Source organism: Podarcis gaigeae (genome assembly GCF_964106915.1).
Source record: "Podarcis gaigeae genome assembly, chromosome: 2".
NCBI classification, from domain to species: domain Eukaryota; kingdom Metazoa; phylum Chordata; class Lepidosauria; order Squamata; family Lacertidae; genus Podarcis; species Podarcis gaigeae.
In genome coordinates, this window is record NC_139679.1 from 53442359 (window position 1) to 53456589 (window position 14231).

General features: G+C 40.7%; 1 protein-coding gene across 2 annotated transcripts; it reads left to right on the forward strand.

Annotated features, from left to right (window-relative positions):
• The first annotated feature begins 1184 nt into the window (after positions 1–1184).
• On the forward strand, positions 1185–13718 carry LOC310839612 (uncharacterized protein C5orf47). Of its 2 annotated transcripts, none has more exons than XM_083728313.1 (5): positions 1185–1838; positions 4771–4859; positions 7893–7995; positions 11360–11409; positions 13335–13718. In XM_083728313.1, the coding sequence occupies exons 1-5, from the start codon at positions 1328–1330 to the stop codon at positions 13359–13361; spliced, it is 780 nt and encodes a 259-aa protein (XP_083584439.1). In that variant the 5' UTR covers positions 1185–1327; the 3' UTR covers positions 13362–13718. The 2 variants fall into 2 exon arrangements, with proteins under 2 accessions (XP_083584439.1, XP_083584440.1); XM_083728314.1 differs by having other exon boundaries at positions 1192–1796.
• The last annotated feature ends 513 nt before the right edge of the window (positions 13719–14231 follow it).

The window sequence follows — 14231 nt, forward strand, 5'->3', positions numbered from 1 at the left end:
ATATAACCCTCTGCAGTTCAGGGCCCTTCACAAATCATATGGTCTCAGCACCCTGGCTGATTCTAAAGCTCACAGGCCGCAGCTTCAGAGTAGGAAAACTAACGTGGCAGCACAAGCCTGTTAGCTGGTAGAGTGGGTGTGAATGAGAAGACTGCAGTTATGTTTCTGCAAGGAAGATGTAGGTTAAAAAAATATATAGTGGGATGTTCTATATAGAAAGTTTGTTTGAAGCAGTGTATGTGAAGTCCCTGTCTGACTTGTGGATTTGGTGAATTATGTAATCTCTGGAGAATGTGATCCTATTTGTGTTAGGCCCCTCCTGTCTCTGCAGCAGCCATTACAGGCCCATTACTGAGGTCCAGCTCCAAGGGGCTTCTGGTGCTTCCCTCACTGTGAGATGTGAGGTTACAGGGAACCAGGCAGAGGACCTTCTCGGTGGTGGAGCCTGCCCTGTTGAACGCCCTCCCATCAGATGTCAAGGAAATAAACTTTTGTCATTTTCATTTCCAGATGTCCAGGAAATCTGAATTTTAGAAGACACCTGAAGGCAGCCCTGATTCCCAGTGCCAAACTGTCTCCTCTTTCCTGTAATAAATCTTAGCCCCCTGAGCACCTACAGAGGTGCTAAGGTGATTCATATGCTGTCGTTTGCAAATTGTGCTTACCATACTGGACTGGTAAGAAAAGCAAAAGAGAAACACATTTACTGCAGTCTGGATGCTTCTACTCTAATGGACTTGGTGCAGAGCCTCTATGTTGCTCGCTCAGATAGCTTCTTCTTGACACCCTGGCTGTCAGATGATGATGAGCTAAATATAAATACACGCTTTCTTCACTGCAAGAAGCTGGAATATTTTGACGTTCAATCCCCTCCGTGGAAACAAGTTGCTTACTCACTGCTGCTGCTGCTGCTGCAGTATGAGTCACCCAGGAATATTCTTAGCACAGCCAGATGACAATGGGCTCCCAACAGCCAACCACCCCTGCCAGCTAGCCTGCCCAGTGGCAGGGCATGATGGGAGTTGTAGTCCAAAAAATGTTTGGAGGCCAGCTTGGGAAAAGCTGTCTTTAATATGAATATGTGTGTTCTCATTTTGTGTTCCTTGACCCCAACGCTTAAGGCTGTGCAATTTTCAGGAACCCCCCCCCCATTCCAGACACATCCCCCCCCCCACCCTCAAAGAATTCTGGGCAATGTAGTTTTCCCTCACAGAATTAGTCTTTCCAACAACCCTGCACAAACCACAGGGCCCAGGATTCTCTGAGGGGACAGTGCGGGCGCCCCACTTCTCCTCATTGGCTCACCCCACAACTCCTCCCCGTTTGTATGCCCGACAGGAGAAAGCCCCTTATCGAAGGCTCCGCTTCCCTCGGAATGAAGGCCAGCTCTGGCCTGGGAAGGGGCAGGTCGCGGCGGGTGCTTTATGTGAACAGTTTCGGCAGCCACCGCTGCGGCAATGTGATTCGTTATGGCGGCGGCGGCCACCTGAGGGACCCGGAGGCGTCCAGCCTCTCGGGCACGTCTCTCGCTGCCGCGCTCTCGGGCAGAAGAGGCTCTCGGGGTGCAGCCGATCCCTCCGGGGAACGAGGGAGCCCCTGCTTGGGGCTGAAAGCCCCTGGCGAGGCGAGAGCGAAGGGGGTCGGGAGAGGCTGGGAGGGAGGAGGCGAGGCGAAGAGGCCTAGAGCCGAGAGGCTGGTTGGGGTCAAGCCACCGCCGTCGCCACGGGAAGGGCGGAGCAGCAAGGCGGAGGCGGCGGCTGCCAACTCCACAGACTCCGATGGCCAGGAAGAAGCGGGTACGAGCAGAGCGCAGGACAGGAGGCCGCGTGTCCTCGCCGGCATTGCCTCGTGGTGTTAATGGCGAGGGTTGGCAGTCAGTGCCGGATTTACGTATAAGCTAAACAAGCTATAGCTTACAGCCCCACTCTCTTTCCCCTCCCCCCAATTTCACTATTAACATACTTCTTAATTGTATTTAAGTTCAACAATTACTTTGATAAATTACATATTTTGTTATGAGCAAATGGCTTTAGATACCTAGTAAAGGTAAAGGGACCCCTGACCATTAGGTCCAGTCGTGGCCGACTCTGGGGTTGTGGCACTCATCTCGCTTTACTGGCCGAGGGAGCCGGCATACAGCTTCCGGGTCATGTGGCCAGCAGGACTAAGCCGCTTCTGGCGAACCAGAGCAGCGCACGGAAACACTGTTTACCTTCCCACCACAGTGGTACCTATTTATCTACTTGCACTTTGAGGTGCTTTCAAACTGCAGGGACCGAGCAACAGGAGCTCATCCCGTTGCAGGGATTCGAGCCGCCGACCTTCTGATCGGCAAGTCCTAGGCTCCACAGCGCCACCCGCGTCCCTAGATACCTATTAGGTGCATAAATTACCATATAGCATACATTCAACACAAAAAACAGCGGCAATTTGTAGTTAACAAAGGACAGCTGGACATATAAAGGACCACATTACCTTCAGTAGCTTAGGGCCTCATCAAACCTAAATCTGGCCCTGTTTGCAATACTTGCATATCCCCTTCCATGGTAGTTCTGCCTTGGGGTGGTGAGGGTCTCACAATAATCCGGATGAAGGAACTGGTGGGCGGAATCATTTCTTGTCCATTTTGAATGTGGGATTTCCCCTTGCATAGGATTGTGCTCCCTTGAGGAGTGGGAAGTAGTTCTGCTGACTAAGAAGCTGGGCCTGCCTTTTCATTTTATTTCTAACAGCTTGCAATACCAAGTCTTGCCCCGTTAAAATAAATAGAGAGACAGCAACCTCCCGGCCCTCAGGTTTTTTTTTTTTTTTAAAGTTTCTTCATGTGTCAATGCAAGACTGGTTGCCAGTTTGTTGTCAGGCCCGTATCAAGATGCATTTAAACACATTAGTGTCTAAATGACTTAGGCCCCAAATATCCAAAAGAACGCTCCATTCCTGCCAACCTGAGTTGTTAAGATCTCCAGAGGGGGCTCCTTTGGTAGTTTTACTAGCCTGTGGATAACGAGCTTTCTCTGTGACAGTCCCTAACTTGTGGAACTCACTGCAGAGGTTTTTCTCCAACATCTTCATTTTACAGCTATGAAGCCTTCTCTGTATGTTGAAGATCCATCCCCTACTCTGACCTTTGACAGGTTGTTGGTTTTTTTGGTGGGGGGCGGATCTGGCTCTGGCTGATTTTATAGATTTCCATTTGGAATGGCTTTACATCTTTACATAAATGTAATTTTAATGGTTTTGTCTGTTTTTATAACTATATTATATTATTATAGCCTGCCTTTGGACCTTAAGGTGAAAGAAGGGGGGAAAGCTTTTATAAACAAACAAACAAACACAAGGGCCAGAAATTAGTATGACTTTCCTTGTTTACACAATTTTTTTCAACAGGACTTTTGTCTCCATCTGGTGGATTTAATATGTTCCTCTTGTCACTAGCAGGAGAACCTGCACCTGCTGAAATTCTCCCTGAGAAATACATGTATTCAATCTTACTGACTCTACACACTCCAATTCAATTTGGTTTAAATTTATTTCTAAAATCATGGATGGCATTCAGCATCAAGCTATGACCTCACTGCAACCATATCTGCTTGCCAGATGGAACAGTCTCCCATTTCTTTCCCCGTGCATTGTTCTGAGGGTTTTCCCCGACCCTCTAGAACAGATTTGGGGAAGACATGATGTACTAGGCTAGTAGTCTTAGTCAATCATTTCACTATTAAGGAGTATATCGTGATTTAAATTAATTATTTTTCAGAACGTAATACAATGTCTACAAATGCTGGAAAATCATTCACTTATAAAAAATTAATTGTTTGATATATATATCCCCTCAGAAATAGTTTCCATTAAGTTCATTGGGGCTTGCTCCCAGGTAAGCAGATATAGGATTGCAGCAACTTTATTTGCATACAGGAGCACCTTGCCCATAGAGGCAAGTGGTGCGGGGTGCCAGGGTGCCAAGTTCTGGAGGGCGTCAGGGAAGAGGCAGGCTGGACGCAGCACCTCCCGGCATCAGCTCACTGCCCTTGCCCGTCTTGCTGAAGCAGTGCCACGCCCGGAGCCTACGCCTCTTCCCCGCCGGAGGATCCACCCTCCAGCCGCTGCCTGCCTCCTCCAGCCCCGCAAAGCTGCCAGCAGCGCAGTAAAAAGGTTGCCAACTCTGGGAAACCGGGGGGGGGGGGGCGGCGGCACTGGAGGGATCTTTGCACCACCGTGCTGGATATACTTAAGATGGCCCTGTTTGCATAGTCCTGCAGGTAGGAGGGCAAACCCATCCAATGATTCCCTCTAGCCCTTGAAGAACAAGAACCTTAACGGTAGTTCTAATGATATTTTTCGGCACATCTAAAGACATTAGAAACCCTCCCCCCATTTGTACTGCAGTAAAAAGCCTTTCTCACAGCAGCAGCAGGAAACATATTGAATTCTTCCCCCCCACCCCCAATTCTGATTGCCATCTTGCCTTCGTTTCCAGCTACTATCTGAAGAACAAGATGAGCTTCGTAATGCAGCATTATGCTGTACCCTCTGCAAGGCTGACATTCATGCTTTGAAGTGATATGAAATATTGATCTTTCAAAGTGGTTTGTGAGAGATTGGCTCCTATACTTGCACCATGATTGCAAGGGAAGGTGGGGGGAAATAAGATTTTAATTAGAGCTACATGATCTGATTTAAATCTGTGATGTTTCACAGCCACATATTAGCAGTTTGATATTAGTAGCTGAAACAAACACAGTGGCAAATAAAACCCAACTCTTTTAATAGGTGGCTGCAAGGAAACTCAAGGAGATGCATTTGAATTTCCTCCTTCCTGGGAAGTTGATAACAGTGAGATCAGGCATCAAAAGAAAGAGGTAGAACATCAGCACAATGGCACTAGAAATAAAAAATGAAGATGCTTTGCAGTCCGTTCCAGAACTGTTTAGCCATTACAGCATTCTTTGAAGCTGTCCCCTACCCAATTGGGCCCTGCTAAGGTGTAATATGAGAGTGGTTCTCTATGGAGGATGAGGCTTTATTGTTCTGTACACTGAGTGTTGCTTCAGAAGAGGATAATATGTTAAGAAAGCAGATTATGTTCTCAGTTGTGGGTGAATTTAAAATACTGAAGAGTGATAAGATGAAGAAGAGAGTGATAAAATGTCAGGGTTTAAGATTGCCTAGAAATTATTTTGGTGAATTGGAAGTGCCTTTCTCTAATCCCAGATGTGATTAATTTGCAGTGAAGGGAAAGTACTCTGCCCATGCTCAACAGCACTCATGTCCCATTTCTCATATTGCAGAATTACGCCCAGGCACTAAAAACAGTTGGGTGGGACTAAGATCAGGCTCAAATTAAGCACATGTTTCTCTTGTCCTATTGTAGCATATTTCTTGATTTTATATGCCTGTTTGACTTGTTATTCCCAGTCCACCACTACCATGTGGCCCCTTGAAGGTTGGTCTTGTGGGAATGTGACTCGGGTTGAAAAATGTTCCCCACCTCTGGAATAAAGGGGGGTGGAATGTGAAAGTTGGATTAAATGACAATTAAATGCAAAATGTACAGTCTGACATTTTGGTTGAGTCTAACTGTATACCAAATAAGCACAGCGACTATTCACAGCAGCTGTAATGGCTGATTACACAATCAGTTTTATATCCATTCACCCTAACCCACAGATTCTCACATGTAGCAGTGGGATGCCTGTCATTATGCATGATAATCTCCATATGATCATCTGATACGGTGATAGTTGGTGCAGTTTTTGCTGAGGAGGGCAAGATTCTAGAAGGGCAAGTATGTTTAGAAAAGAAGGATCAGCTTTAAAAGTTTGGAAAATGCAATGGTCATCCAATTTTTTAATTATAAATTTATTTCCCACCTTTCCTCCCAAAGGATGGGAAGCAATATATAAGGATATATTGATTGGAAAAGAGACTAGAGTCTATATTAGTAGAAAGCCACATTTCATTCTGTATCATAAATGTGATTCTGTGCTCTCTGAAAAGTTCACCTAGTGCCTGAGGATAAAACCAGACATGTTTGTTAAATTGACAACTGATTAATAGTTTTATTACGTGTAAAGTAATCAACTCAGATTTAATTTATTCAAATGTCACTGATCCATGATTTAAAATAATGAGGAAAACTACTTCCTTCAAAGGAATATTTTAACATCTTGTTATATGGTTTATCTATTCAATATTTTGCAAGAAGGACAAGGAATTTGCCTTATAATTCAGCATTAGAAGTAAGGCTAACTCGTAGTCTCTCTTATTATCATTAGGCTTCTGCTACTTTCATTGATGTGATTCAAATTGTGTAATTGAATGTATCACAGAGTAGTAATTTTAACTGTGTTAGCATGTTTTTGAATGTACATGAATTACATTTTCAGCTTGATGTCAGTGCCAGTTTCTACTTTAGTTGCATTGGTTAAAAGAAGTGTTTTGTTTTACCACCATGGGCTGATTTATGAGCTGTATTCTTAACATGTACACACAATGCACATGTTAAACTGTGAAGGAGGCAAACACATTTCATTTGGAACATATACCCATGTGCCTAGAGGCACCGGGGGCTCTTTGTGAAATATACACATATGTGTGAAATAGTGTGTGTGACTGTGAGACTATATATGTATATCTGTCTATGGCTGTGGCTGCTTGTTAAACAATCTGCTGCTTCATGTGAGAAGGTGCTGCACAGTCCACACCACCTTCTGTGATCTGTATGCACAAACTTTTTTCATGCAAAATCTTCCATCTCATTAAATTCCAAAACCCCCCCACTGTTAAATAAATACAAGTTCTGGCATGATTTGTCTACATACAATATTTTTGTTGACTGATTCCCACTGGTATGGCACATACCATTGATTATGGATCCTTTCTCTCTTATTCCATTGCTGCTCTGCAACATGACACAGATAATTTTGTGTGACATTTTAGTAGAAGCCAAACTATGCTATGTCGTTTGGTCTGTGTATTTGCAGCCTCCAGAGAGTTCAAGGTGGTGTAAATGGGATTCTGTCTTTGTCCTTGCTACAACCTGGTAGGCTTGGTTAGTGAGAGAGTGGTTAGTGAGAGAAACTAGCCCAAGTTTCTTTCCTCAATAGGGAGCTGAACCTGAATCTCATCCTCCTAGTCAAAACTTACAGCCCAATATTACACTCTCTTTTTACAGTCCTGGAGCCCTGCTATTCAAGAATTCTGTTTCGTGGTTCCCTTTCCTTTTTTTTTTTTTTTGCAAACAGCATCACATGTACATGCATGCAAGGGATGCAATTGAACAACCCCAACGTTTACTAAGGGGAAAAACCTTTCTGTTGAAATTCTGAAAGAGGAAGCAAATATAAATAGGAAATATGCAAAGATTGGTACTGAAACAAAAAGGAAGTGGGAGTGAAATGCAAGCAAGAATACTGACCTGGAAGGTTAGCAGACAACACAGATACAGTCAATATTGAAATGTCAGTACTGTCTGTGTTATTGCTAATCCATGATGTAAAAGCTGGTTCTAAATAGCTCTGGAAAATACTGTTAGGAAAGAGGTTTGCTTCATGGAGGGACAAAGATGAGTCTTTTATCACTCATATACTAGACTTATATCACCACCACACCAGAAGATACAATTCTTAGTAATCAGCAGCTAGCTTTGACTATACCTACTGGGGGTGGGGAACCGGATTTGGAGGTGCTAGCTCAAAGTAACACCAAAAAGTGAAATAATGCATTTTTAGGGTTAGACCTTTTAAAATAAAAGACAATAATTTTTAAGGCCAGTCATTTAACAATGTAAATAAACAGGCACTTGTGTTATTTTTTCTCACATTTTAAAAACTCTTATCAATAGGTAAGGCAATGTGGTTCTGTTGACATACCTCACATATCTCTATTTCTAGTCCACAGTCTGGCTTGGAGTGTGTAAAGTAATTTCTAAAATGATAGAAGAAAATGGACACTTTAGAAGCAGATTGCTGTCCTGTAGCGAACTTCCAAGTGAAGGTAGGTAAGAAGTAAGCTTCTTGTGGTACTCTTGACTCCATTACTATGCCCAGAGTGGAAAGTTCTGGTGATATCCAGACATACATTTCACCAGTATCATCTGGTAAGATGGACTTTACATTCTGTCATGCTAAATAACATCCACTCCTTTGTTTCCTTGGGATCTGAAAACTGTGGCCCTAATCTAACTAAAGTTAGTTGGGCTTAATGCCCCTGAAATAAAAAGGAGAAGGTGGTCATGAATGATTGAGTTTCCACTGATTTGAATGAGACTTGAAGCAGAGATAAGTTTAGTTGGATAGGGTTCTAATTTGAATTGTTTCATGAGGGGCTCCCTATGAAAACTGCTGTGATGCTGCACTGAGTTAATACAGGACACAATGGCTTTCTTCTAAGAAGGAGAGCTCACAATGAAGTACTTTGGGAGCAGATTGCACACATGCCTCCGAATATTTCCAGGCTTCCTCTGATCTTGCAGGCAGAACTCAGTTTGGACAGAGAAAGCCCTGCCTCAGGCTTGCATAGGCACTAGTGCCCAAAAACATCCATAAATTATATTTGAATATAAGAGATAGATACTACTTATTTTCAGTACCTATTGCACATTTATAAAACACTTCTGGATATTTATCAGAATAATTGTCTGGAAGTAGTATTTTACATGTGTTCTGACATGTGGTGACTGAGGTTTACCTTCTGTATTCATTTTATATTGCTTTAAATAACAATGTCACTCCTTTTCTCTGGAGCCTCTGGGATGGTGTTGAGGGCAGAATTTACCGTTAAACTTCCCTAGCAAAAGAGATACCTGCTACTTTTCCAGGATTAAACTAGCTATCGCAGCTGACACCATCTACCTCTCCTTTCCATACTTTCATTTTACAATGCACAAACTTCAAGAAGGAATGGGAAAATTTTATTTAAGAAACCACTGTAAGCAGATGAAAACATTAGCAGGATTTTAACACTTGTTATGTAACAAATACTATGGACAATATGGAGAGATACAAAATATGGATTATGAAATATTATGGAGTTGAAAATGTTGACAATAGGACCCGTGGAGGGGAGGGTGGGAAGTCTGGAGATTCAGATAAATCTCTATATATGGTTATGTATTTGGCATTGTTATAACCTTTCACTTGTAAAATCAAATAATTTTTTTTTAAAAAAAGAGAGATGCACAAAGATGCTGCCATACTCGTTTGATACAAAATCTATCATGAATATGAGTTTCTTCTGTAAAATTAGAAGATGACTGCTTATAATATATGAGTATTACATAAACAAGTGAGCTTCCAATGAATGCTGGCTATGACTTACCCTAATATAATATTAGAATATTTGCGGCCTAATTGAGGCCTGGATGCAAATGAATGATGAATGGATGGATGGAAATGAAGCATGAATTAAAACTGACATTCTATTGATGCAGTTTCCATTAGAGCTTTGTAGCTGCTGCACAATTCAAAGTAACACAATATTATGCTTACAATCATAATTGGAATTTCTGGCTTCACAGTTTAATTAGTTTTAGGAAACAAATTTACCAATCCATTAAGTGTTATGTGTTAAATTTAAAGTGACATATTCTCAGTTTGTCTGCTGAGCTTACATTAATGTCAATAGAGGTCTGCAAACTATGTGAGTATAGAATATGCATTGGTATTTGGAAATAACCATTGGTAGTTTCTGTTAGCAGTGTTTTGTATTTGCTTTTGTTGTTCACATTCCATATAACTCCAAATAGCCAAACTTAAATTAGCTAGAATTTCTAATTATCTATTAGGAAAGTCCAATATTGTAGACTGGTTTCAGCTATAGTAGCATGGTTTCAATTACAGTAGCATAAACATTGACAGTACCATGACAGTGATTTTGTGCTAGTGCAGACACTTACTTCCAAGTAAAAATACATAAGATTTTACTGTAAGTCACTCTGTGTTCAATAGGGCTTTCTCCAGATAAGTGTGTATAGGATTGCTGCTTCACTATAGGATTAGGGTATTAAACCAGTATCTAATTTCCTCCGATAAGCTCAGGTAAGTAGTCAAAATTCAACAAGCCGTTTAGAATATTAGTAATAGGTACTTGTGCCCCACTCCTAGACTGAAAGCAAATCCCATGGTTTTGAGTGGCACTTCCAATTCCTATGTGTGTTTACCACTCACTGAACTCCACAGAGTTCACTTCTAAGTAATCGACCAATTTTACTCAGAGTAGGCCTGTTGAAATGAATGGATCCAACTTAATTGTTCATTAATTACAGTGAGTCTATTCAGAGTAAAACTTAGTTGAATACCACCCAGTGGAATTTACTCCAGTTAAGTGTGTATCAAATTAAACTATGTCCAGTGGGGCTTTTTGGTGGATTTCACTCTCTGAATGTCGTATTATTTATATGTCCCCTCTCTGTTCCTGTATTCCCAAACCACTGCAATAACTTTATGCAAGCAGAGGAACTAATTTGTGGTCTTCGTGACTGAGGTTCTGTTTGCCCGGTTTACAGCTGCTGCTGCTGCAGCAGCTGTGATTCATAATACTTGAGGTTCCCCTACAGCCTTTTTCTGCCTTGCTTTCTCACTAAATTACAAAAAAGAGTTATAGGGTTTTCCAGAGCATTTGTGTTTTATTTAAAAACAAAAGAAAGCCCAAAGCTAACATTCTGTCTTGACAGATATGAATCACTTAAAAATGCATCCCTCTTCCACTGGCTTTGACAATAGTAAGCGTGGCCGAGTTGAGAGCTTTGATTGTACACCAGGAGGAAGGAATGGACATTGGAATCCCACCCCCCTTACTTGCATTTTCTGATGCCCATTGTTGTTATCATCCATTAGAAATTACATAGTGGCAATAATCTTTGGCTATAATTTGCTTCTTTTTGAAAGGCACCATTATGTTACCCTCAGTGCTAATTGTAGTTCATTTTTGCAGAGCTTTAATAGCGGCTCACTTATTAAACTCTATTTACCGTAGCTGAAAGCACTTGATTCGAATGCCTTCTTTCTAATTAGCAGATTTTGCACAATATTGCACTAAGGAGATAAGTCTCCTATTGATCTGAATTCTTTATCTGATAAGTAGTAAAAATACATTGGAGTAATCACAGTAGGACTGCAAATGCAGAACAACATGTCTGAATCAAGAAGCCTCTATTTTGCACCAAACAGCTATTGTTTTGCACTTTTGTTTATATAGTAAAAGCAAGATTATTAATGCCACATTTTGCTATTTCTGTAAATTGTTTTCTTTAAAGGTGATTATTGCAATTTTAATACCATAGATTGCTTCAGATGAAATGTAATGAGAGTTCCAATACAAATGAAAGCAATATATGTGTTCTCATGAAATTCTTCCACAGGCAGAGATGTAAATGGGAGTGTACAAAATGAGACTTCTTGCATTGACACTGTAAGTAAAACTCTGCTTCAGTTACATTATGGTGATAGAAAATTATTTAATAAGGGCTACACTTTCACAAAGAGGTAAGCAAAAGTTGTAGAATCAGGGATGACAATGGACCGTACACTTCATATATTTAGCATTGCAAATGTTGATGCTCTTTTTGGAATGCTTCAGTTAACTGGTAAAATTCTGTGAGAGTTAATTTATCATTCCAAGTGACATGCATATCATCAACTTATCTCAGGTATATATATGAGAGGCATTTTGATGTTGAATTGTCTAGAGGTGGCCCATGAGAAGCTTTGCTTATTGGTAGGAAGGGCATATTATGTTTTGTAAACTATCTTAGTCATGGATATATCTTACTGTGCAATGGCAAAAGCCATACAGAATTTACATTGTTTACTATATTTCGTTGGTCTACTGCCAAGACAAATATTTTTTTCACCTAGATACTTTGCAGGTTTTGGAGCTAAATATTTTCAAATGTTTGTAAACTGTGGTATCAACATGATTTAAAAACAATTGAATTAAGTCTAAGGGCAGTATTCAGCTATGTTTTACTCAGAGTAGACCCATGTAAACTAATGAGCATGAATAAGTTAGATCCTAGTTGAATACCACCCCAAGAAATATTGGGTGGAATTCAACCTATTGCTAAGGTGATTGTTCTTTCAGAACAAGGATTTGTACTTGCCTGGAGGAATGCTCTTCTGGGGAATCTTGTAACCCTCAACAGCAGGTGTGGGGAGGAGACGGGGGAAACCTTGTGTTGGCTTCTGCTAATGGAATGAGGTACAGTGGTGCCTCGCAAATTTTTTCGTCTAGCAAATTTTTCGTCTTGCGAAGCATGAAATCCCATAGGAATGCATTGAAAACCAATTAATGCGTTCCTATGGTCAAAAAAAGTCCAAACAAAGCCAAATTTGGTACAACAAAAGTTTATTAAGTGCTCTTTAAAGTCACACATACTGTAAAGAGCATTTCAAAATTCAAACCCAGATTTTTTTTAAAAAAACAGTAGAGTGGCCCAATGGTCACAGAAAATCATAAAAATGCAGGAAAGAAACCACAAGCTTCCAGATTCTTGCAAACCCCTCCCCAACACCAAGTCCTTGAATTCCAAACACCCCAACCCAAAATCCAACCCCCCCAAAAAAAGTTTTAAAAGCTTAACTTACCAAATGGCTGCAAAAGAAGTTTTGGAAAAGCTTCAAAAATCACCAGAGTCTTTAAAAACCTCAGAAAAGGCTACTATGTACACTGTGTTCTATGAGTTGCTCCTCGAAGTCAAGTTGCAACTGTATTAACAGTGTTAAGAAAAAGGAAACACACTTGCAAGACGTTTTTGTCTTGCGAAGCAAGCCCATAGGGAAATTCGTCTTGCGAAGCAGCTCATAAAACGGAAAACCCTTTCGTCTAGCGAGTTTTCCGTCTTGCGAGGCATTCGTCTTGCGGGGCACCACTGTATTTGAATCTAGTCCAAATTTTTGGGTTGATATGGGATCCAAACCAGGAGAATAGTCCCTGCTCATAGAATTCTGTGGAAGGAAAATGTTTCTGGTAGGATCCAACTCTTAACATGTAGGAAATATTGGATATATTTCCCACACTTCATCTATGCATGCACTATGGTTTGACTATGCTGCAGTTCTTCCTTAATTTGCTCTATATTGTAATTTCATCAGGAACCATCTTAAGAGCTGATGGTTGACAGAACAAAGGAGCCTTCTGTCTCTTTGCCCATCTCATCTGGTCAAACTTAACTAGAAACAGCAGTACAGAAACTCCTGAAGTTGTCTAGGCATTGAGCAATTAAGCAGCTGCTTTGCAAAGCAGACTTCTTCCAAAGATAACTATTCCATAAGCCTGTTTATTGTAAACAAGAGATTCATAACCAAAGGTTTTTTTTAATCTCCCTTTTTCATTAGGATGAAACCATTTTTGGATGGGTTTAGGAAACAAAGCAACAAGGAAATGAAGATTTACTTCAGGTTTTGCATTTTAGCTGTTTTCCAGTAATCCTTTAACTATACTGGAGAAACAGATTCTTGGTGTCAGAGATACTGGAATACAAATACTAGACATGTTATGTGGAACAATTTATGTGTTTTTCATGCAATAGGTTAATTGTAATGTAAGTTTGATATTGTTTAAATGTGATTAAGCAAATCAGCTTTGCATTTGGGTTTAGGCCTCATATAGGAATACAATGCAGTATGATTACAATACAATACAATATTTTTATGTTGATTTTATGTGTATGCACTGTACTAATCAGCTTTTCAGAATAAAGTATGGATCAATGAAGTAAATGTACAGGTCTGGGAGTTTGTATCTCAAAACTTAGTTTAATTCCTGTTTCCATTACACTGTAATGGTGCACCTGAATCTTACCTGAATCTCATAATGTATTTCAAAAATATATAGGGTAGTCATCCTCAAGGACAGTGGACTGTGGGTAATACTACAGGGTCATAATAACAACGCATTATGAATTGATGGTGTAGAAGTTGGGATGCAGTGTCAGTGTCTCATTAGCCGAAGCAGGAGTCCAAGAAGTATTCAGCTTAATGAAGTCTACTGGGAGTTAGAGGAAGGCTTCACTTCCTTCCAGCTTTCATTCTCCTGGTACATACCAACTCATTTCCTTCTATGTGGAATTGCCTGGAAGTCCCAAGACTCATAGCAGAGGCTCATAGTTCAAGAGTCATACAATTTCTGAGGCCATAATAATAATAATAATAATGGTAATAATAATTAATAAAAATAAATCCTTTTGGTCTGATCCAGCAGGGCTCTTCTTTTATTTATATTGTCAACTCATT